The sequence below is a fragment of the Miscanthus floridulus genome, chromosome 2, assembly GCF_019320115.1.
Source record: "Miscanthus floridulus cultivar M001 chromosome 2, ASM1932011v1, whole genome shotgun sequence".
Lineage (NCBI taxonomy): Eukaryota > Viridiplantae > Streptophyta > Magnoliopsida > Poales > Poaceae > Miscanthus > Miscanthus floridulus.
This window is the reverse complement of record NC_089581.1, coordinates 165,117,122-165,125,448: the sequence shown is the minus strand read 5'-3', so window position 1 is coordinate 165,125,448 and position 8,327 is coordinate 165,117,122. Positions and strand designations below refer to the sequence as shown.

General features: G+C 48.5%; 1 protein-coding gene across 1 annotated transcript; it reads right to left on the bottom strand.

Moving 5' to 3' along the window:
- Positions 1–5,093: 5,093 nt before the first annotated feature.
- On the bottom strand, positions 5,094–6,074 carry LOC136537378 (uncharacterized mitochondrial protein AtMg00810-like). Its single transcript, XM_066529369.1, has 2 exons — positions 5,777–6,074; positions 5,094–5,290 (listed from the first exon to the last, which is right to left on the bottom strand). The coding sequence occupies exons 1-2, from the start codon at positions 6,072–6,074 to the stop codon at positions 5,094–5,096; spliced, it is 495 nt and encodes a 164-aa protein (XP_066385466.1).
- Between the last annotated feature and the right edge of the window lie 2,253 nt (positions 6,075–8,327).

Here is an 8,327-nt window from a genome sequence, read left to right as displayed (position 1 = left end):
ATGCATGTGTAAGATGCATCGGGCCCGAGTTAACTGGTAGTGAAGCAGAGAGACACGAGGCTCACCTGACCGACAGGAACCACCTAGCCTGGCCGAGATGCTGACCGCCAGTCGCCACAGCCGGCCGCCAGTGTACGGCAGGAGGAAGCAGCGCGGTTGCTCGCCCGCCGACGGGAGCCGTACGCCCGCATTCTCGGCTCTCGCCCGGGCGCCCGGCCGGCGGCCGCCATTGATTCGGCCATGACGGCCCGACGTATGGGCCGCGGATTATCGACATAGCCGCGTGGGCCGTGGCCTTTGGGCTCGGTCCAGCCGGAAAACTACGCGAGAGTTTGGGCGCAATCGATGAGCCCATCACTTTGTTCGTCTTCCTCCCAACCGCCGCCGTCGGGTGCCTCGTACGGAATCCCCACCGGCCACACCGCGCGCCTACCACAAAATCCCTCACCCTCACCTCACCTCCGCCGCTCCGCCTCTCGCGATAGCCACAAGCCCAAAAAATCCATGGAATAGTCTCAGCTACAACCGGATACCGCGCCGATCGTCTCCAGGATTAACAGCGTGAGCTGGAAACTAGCGCGGCAGGTGCGGCGGTGCGTCACCTTTGCTGGCCGCTTCACGCCCTTGCAGCCCGCCTCCCTTGGAGTGTCCCTACCGGCACGCGGACCGCGCCTCCGGGTTCCTTCGCTTCGTCTCGTGGAGGCATTCCCACGAATACCTGCGTGGCATGTCCGCCACGCTCCTGCACGCGCCGTCTCGGGCGCCCCATACCTACCGCCACCGCAGGACGCACCTGAAATCCACTTGATCAAGCCCTGCGATAGCAAGGTGAGTAAGGTGCAAACACGCAGAAGGTGAACTCCATGCATGTGCTCAGTCAATGAGAACTAGAGATTGGTGTTTCCGCGTGTACCTCGATGTTGATACATCTGGGCAAGGCTTCGAGTGGCCAGCACTCAACTCTGCCATGGACTGGTGCGATCAGATGCTGAGCGATGGTGTCCGGCCAAAATTTCAGTTATCTACATTCTACAATGCCGGCGGTCAGTGGTCAGTGCATCGTACAACGATGCGGATATGTTGAGCCAATCATGAAGAAGGTTTTCAATTGAGTGACACCCAGCGCATTCATCTATACAGTGACTTGGATTCAGCATCTGCGGTATCCTGTTGAAGCATGGATTAATGGTTAATGGTAGGGGATGGGGTTGTTTATGAGCCCAATAGCAATGTGCTCGGTTCTAATCAATGGATTATGCCGTAAGTGGGAGGTTGAGGCATTGGAAGATTTAATTATACAGATGAAAGGTCACATTGATCTGACAGAAGTGTATCCATATACGGATGTACTGCCAGTCTGTACTCTGTCACAATGGCTGCACTACGGGATTCCTGGCTTCTGAGCAAATATATACAGCATGCACTTCTTGTTTGTTCCGAATTTGTGTTTCGGGGATGCTCTAGGTTGGTGTTGGACTGTTCCACAGGATGGCAAGAGATGGCGCTCATTAATACATTATTACATGCAATGCCTCAGCAAATGATCGAGACCAGTATAGTTGAATCTGCATTTGTTTATGGTATCAAGATGAAATGGGGATATTGGTATGTTTCACTGAACCGTAGGATACAGTATGAGAGAAAAGGACTTCGCATTATTGGTGAGGACAGGATTATGGGAGAGTCATCGAGCAGCGCTTGAGAGGAACGATACAGATATCAACAAACCAATTTGGTTTCATGTCCGAAAGGTCAACCACAGAAACAATCTTCTTAATAAGACAAGTTATGGAACGGTTTAGAGAGCAGAAGAAGGACCTCCACATAGTTTTCATTGACTTGAAGAAGACTTATGATAAGATAACTAGAAATGTTATATGGTGGGCTTTGGACAAACATAAAGTCTCATCAAAGTACGTGACCCTCATCAAGGACATGTACAACAATGTTGTGACTAGTGTTCGAACAAACGATGGTAACACATATTGTTTCCCGATTAAAATTGGACTTCATCAAGGGTCAGTCTTAAGCCCGTATCTCTTTGCCTCGGTAATGGATGAGGTTACCAAGAACATACAAAAGGATATCCCTTGGTGTATATTGTTCGCTGATGATGTAGTGTCAGTGGACGAAAGTTAGGTGGGAGTAAATAGGAAACTAGAGTTATAACGGCAGACCCTTGAGTTTAAAGGTTTTAGATTGCGCAGAACTAAAACCGAATACATGAGATGCAGCTTTGGTGGAGCTGCACAGGAGGAGGGAGAAGTGAGTTTGGAAAGTCAAGTAGTGCCAAAGAAGGATACCTTTCGGTATCTGGGATCGATGCTACAGAGGGATGGAGATATTGATGCAGACGTTAGCTATAGATTCAAAGCAGGGTGGATCAAGTGGTGACAAGCTTCTGGCATTCTGTGACAAAGAGGGTACCACAAAAGCTAAAAGGTAAGTTCTATAGAACGGCGATTAGACCGGCTATGTTGTATGGAGCAGAATGTTGGCCTACAAAGATTCGACATGTTTAACAACTGAGTGTTGCAGAAATACGTATGTTGCGATGGATTTACGGTCACACAAGAATGGATCGAGTTCGGAACGATGATATACGTGATCGTCTAGATGTAGCACCAATTGAAGAAAAGCTTGTTCAACATCGGTTGAGGTGATTTGCCCATGTCCAAAGGAGACCTCCAGAGGCACCAGTGCATTGTGGAGTCCAAAGCCAAGCTTATAATATGAGGAGAGGTAGAGGAAGACTGAAATTGACATAAAGGAGGCAATAAAAAGATATTTGAAAGTTTGGGATATACCTAGATATCTATGTTTGAATAGGAGTGCTTAGAAAGTAGCTATTGAAGTGCCTAAACCGTTACTTCTCTTGGTCGGTTTTAACTCTAGTCTACCTTAACTTACTTGGGACTGAAAGGCTATGTTGTTGGTGGTGGTGGTGGTGAGGATAGAAATGCACTGTTAATGATTACTAATGTGTTGAAGCAGGACTTTTCAGCCATCCACAGACATAAAACACCCTCAATGAAATTACTGTGGCTCAGCAGGCTCTACTAGTGCTCTACATTCTGGAGTATAAAAGGCTCTAAAACTGTAAATTTGATAAGTGGCTATACTGAAGCAATGAGCTGACTTGATTTTTCTTTCTCGAATATTCACCATGTTCCATGCTTGATCATCGATTATATCTAAAAAAGGTACCTAGCTCTGTCTTTAAACTTATTTTCAGATATCAGCAAGGTGTCAAGGTGTTTTGATAAACCATATTGATGATTCCAATCATTGCTTTTCTTAGTTATGTGCTACCAGAACTTATTAATAATTTGGCATTTTCAGCAATTGTGAATCAGCGAATACTACTGAATACTGGTGCTTTGTGATACCAAAATGAATGAAGGATTATAGTGTCAATTCCTCCTAGGTTGGTTTTGTTCTTATGAATGATTATAGTGCCTTCGTTTTTTGCAGCTAGTTGTGTTATTATGTTCGTTGGTTCTCTTAGAGTAGTTGATAGTCGTTCGGTCCCGAATTGTTTGTATGTAATTGCTTAATTGTAAACTTTGTTCGATCCCTGTGAGGTTTTGCAGGGATCATGTTGGTCTTGGTAAGCCATGGCTTACTAAGTCCATGTGTGTTATAACCCTCTTTTCCTCTTAATATGGAAAATGCACTTAGACACGGCCATGAAAAAAAAAGATTATAGCTTACCTAATGGCTGATCTTATACTGAACTAATCTTAGCTTTCTCGAGATATGTAACTGGGTAAACGGAGGCACTTATATCTGTTCTATTTTACTTGCCTTTTAGCATATCATTGTCTTTAATGAACTTCAGTCATCATATCATTTGCTTTCTTAGGGTCTGTATGACACAAGGGGCTAACCGTTGACATATATTTTGTATGCCAAAGAAAACATGTGCTAATTTTTTGCTAATAAGAGCTAATAGAGTTAATTTTTGTCTTGGGATCCAAACAGTTACTCCCTCGGCCACGGAAAACAAGGCATACATGTATTTCAAAATTTAAATTTTTTTTTATCTTTGAACAACAATTAGCCTGATTATATGAAAAGTCTATAGTACAAAAGCGGTTACATTACATTTCATATTTAGAAATAATTTTCTAATATTCAAACTTTTTATCATATATTACAAGAGAAATTAGTGGTCAAAGTATGATCTTGAAAACCACACCAAGTCAAATCACGGCTTCTATTTTAAGATGGAGAGAGAGTATATTTTAAGAAAGTTAATAAAATATGTAATAAAATCTACTATGATAGATATAAATGCTTTTCATGCATATTTGTGGCATAATTTTTACAAAGTTGACTGCATGCATGCGTTCTTGGAAAGGGGGTAGACAAGGAAGAGGAATAATTTGAACCAGATTTTTTTTTGGAAACTATGCCATGGAACTTCCCGTATGCTTTGTGAGGAGGCTCAAAAGTTAAATGAAACAACTTTTTAAGCTAAGAGAAAGGGTTTCGATGTTCTATCACTTAGTTTTCTTTTAATAAATGTTGCCACTAGCGGCTTATTGCCCCTGAAGGCACATGATGTATAGGCCCTATTCGCTTGTCTTATAATCCGTACTTTTCAGCTTATTTTTTCAGTCAGAGCAGTGCTTTTCTCTCACAACAAATCAGTCGAAACAATGTTTTGGCTTGTTTTTTCAGCGAAGCGAACAGGGCCATAGTGCTGTTGTGTGTTGGCCTAATTGGATCTTAGATTCAGATCTGGAATTATCAGAGGGCAGCTTGACCCTTGGCTGCTTAGATCGAATGGAAATGCAATGGCCTATTTTACAATGACACTCCCTTGCCCTTTATAGGCAAAGGGGATTTTCACTTGCTACAACATATTCTAACCACTAAAGTAGATGCTGAGTATATTTCTAACACTAGGCTTGGAAGCCAAGAAAAAGTAAAAGTGCAGGAAAAGTAACATATAAGAGCTTTAGCACTAGACTTATCTATCAACCTCCCCTTAAGCCTTGTGTCGAGCACTAGAGGTGATCTGTTGTAGCCCAATCCCCTCCCTCATCTTCTGGAACTTGGACTTCCCCAGCGACTTGGTGAAAATGTCAGCCAACTGATAACTGATCAGTAGTGGCAATGTGGCTGACCTTGATGCTTCCGTCCTCCAAGCAATCTTTGATAAAGTGGTACTTGATGCGGATGTGCTTGCTTCTTTCATGAAAGACAGGGTTCTTGGCTAGAGCTATAGCAGACTTGCTATCCACCTTCAGCTCAACCACATCCACCTTCCTGCCAAGGAGCTCTGCCAGCATCCTTCACAGCCATAGCGTCAATGTTGCGGTAGTGGTGGTGGCGATGTACTCTGCTTCACAGCTTGAGAGGGCCACCACCTTCTGCTTGAGGGACTGCTAGCTAACCAAGCAATCACCGAGGAAGAACATCGTCCTGATTGTGCTCTTGCTGGTATCCACATCACCGACGAGGTCATTGTCGCAATAGCCAATGAATCACGTCGTGTCGGGGGCCCTTCCGTAGTGAAGACCGTAGTCAAGGGTGCCCGCCATGTAGCGCAAGATTTGATTGATGGCCTATAGATGCTCCATCGTCGGCCGCTCCATGAACCAGCTCATGTACCCGATGGTGAACGCTATGTCCGGTCGGGTATGGACCAGGTAGCACAAGCTCCCGATCAGCCCCGGTAATGGGTTGGATCAACCTCCTCCGCCGTGCTCTCCCGACTCAGCTTGAGCTTATCCTCCATCGAGGTGTGGGCTGGAGCCTATCATACCACCAAGCTCGAGGATGCGCTTGGCATAGTGGGTTTGGCAGAGGGTGATCCCAGTAGCGTCCTGGCGCACTTCGACACCGAGGTAGAAGTAGAGGAGGCCAAGGTCGCTCATGTCGAACGCCTTCTTCATCAGTGCCTTGAACACCTCCACCTTCTGCTCTTCAGCGTCGGTGATAATGAGGTCATCGATGTAGATGTCGACCAGTAGAACGTTGCATCCACTACCCCACCGGTACACCGCCGACTCATGCGCGCTCTGCTTGAAGCCCATCTTCTTGAGTGTGGCATCGAGCTTCATGTTCTAGAGTGCCTTGAGCAGGCCATAGAGTGCCTTGCGCAGGCATTACACCTTCCCCTCTTCTCCGGCGATGGCGTAGCTAGGTGGCTGGCGCACGTAGACCTCCTCCTTGAGGTCACCGTTGAGGAAGACGGACTTCATGTCCATGTGGTGGACTTGCCACCCCTCTTGAGCCGCCAGCGCGAGGAGGACACAGACTGACTCAATGCACTCCATGGGAGCGAAGGTGTAGTCATAGTCGATCCCCTCCTGCTGAATGAAGCCGCGCGCCACCAGCCGCGCCTTGTGCTTGATCACCGCGCCTAGCTCGTCCTTCTTGAGCTTGAACATCCACTTCAGGGTGATAGGGCAGTGGCTATCAGGCAGTGGCACCAGCTCCTAGGTGCGGTTCTGCTCAACGGACTTGAGCTCCTGCTCCATCGTCACTCGCCACGCCGGATCACCCTGCGCCTCAGCGTACGTGGTCGACTCATTGGTGTGCGTCAGATGAAGCTAGGTGAAGAGCCTCTCGGGCTAGTCCGGTGAAGACTGGTCGCTGAGGATGCTTGCCATCGTGCGGTATCATAGAGGCTCATCGTCGTAGTAGATGTCTAGGCGGTCTTCATCGTCCTCCAGTGGCATGGCATACTTGACCTCCAGCTACCATGTGTGCGTTCATGTCGCAACGGGCGAGGTAGAAGACGCTGAGGAGGTTGGCTAGTATGCTAGAGAGATCCGTTGTGATGATGTAGAGGTCAGAGAGGTTGGCTACGGTGCTGGAGAGGTTGGAGCTGCTACCGATGGACTACCGACCACCGCCGATGGGCTATCGAACTCCCCCGGATTTGGTGAACAAGGCAGGGTTGGTGAAGAGGTCGGAGCTAGTGATGAAGACCCATACATTGATGAAGATGCACCTTGTGCTTCCTCAGCGTCTTCAACCCACACATACTCGACGGTGAAATCACGAAGCGCGGTCGCCGACCTATCATCCACCGCCTTGTCCTATGCCCAGCCGCATCCTTCATCAAGCACAACGTCGCGCGCCACGCGCACGCGCGGTGTCATCGAGGCGAGCACGTGGTAGGCCTTAGCCCCTTCTGCGTAGCCAATGAAGACCCCCAGCGAGCTACGATCGTCGAGATTGCTAACGTGGTTCAGTTCCTTGATGAAGGTGAGGTAGCCGAAGACACACAGGTAGCTGACCACTGGCTTGTGCCCGTGCTAGGCCTCATACGGCGTCTTGCCGTTGAGTGCACTGGTCAGAGAACGGTTGAGCAGGTGTATGACGGTCATCATGTCCTCTCTCTAGTAGACCGCTGGCATGATGTGCTGTTTGAGGAGCACGCACGCCACTGCCACCACCATCTAATTGCGATGCTTGACCATGTCATTCTGCTGCGGTGAGTAGGGTGTGGAGTGGTGGCGCTAAATCCTTTTGTTGGCACAGTACGCCGCAAACTCAGCTACCGTGAATTCACCGTTGTTGTCCATGCGGAGCACCTAGAGCTTGCGGTCGTACTCCTTCTCCACGACTGCCTGGTGTGCTTGATGGCGTCCACAGCTGCTACCTTGGAATCAAGCAGCATGGCCCACATGTAGCGGGTGGCATCGTCAACGAGTAGTAGGAAGTAGCGTCAACCTCTAGGGATGGCCGGTGACACTGGACCGTAGAGGTCGCCGTGCACCAGCTCGAGCTGCTCGGTGGCGTGGTAGGAGGCTTGACATGGGAAGGGCCTACGCTTTAGCTTGGTCACCACATAGGTGTCACAGAGCTGCTCGATGTGGTCGACGTAGGGCATGCCGCGGACCATCTCCTTCTTTGTCGAGCTGCTTCAGGGCTTCGAAATGAAGGTGCCCAAAGCCCTCATGCCAGCGCCACGCCTCATCATCCCGGCGTGCAGCAAGACAGAGGGATTGCACCACCTGTACATGGAACACATAAAGGTGGTTGCTTCCCTAGTTTACCTTGGCGAGAAGACGACAACCTCTATCCTAGATGCGTAGCACGTCGTCCTCAATCTCCACCCACGAGCCATTCTCATCCAGCTACCCAACGCTGATGATGGAGTTCTTCAAGGCTGGGATGTAGTACACCTCGGTGAGAAGATGGTTCTCCCCTATCTTGGCCTTGAAGATGACTGAGCCGACGCCCTTGATCTCAACGGTGGAGGCGTCATCTAACTTGACGGAGCCCTTCACGCCAGAGTCCAAGTCAGAGAAGAACTCACACGCAACCTGTCATGTGGTGCATCGCACCTGTGTTGAGGTACC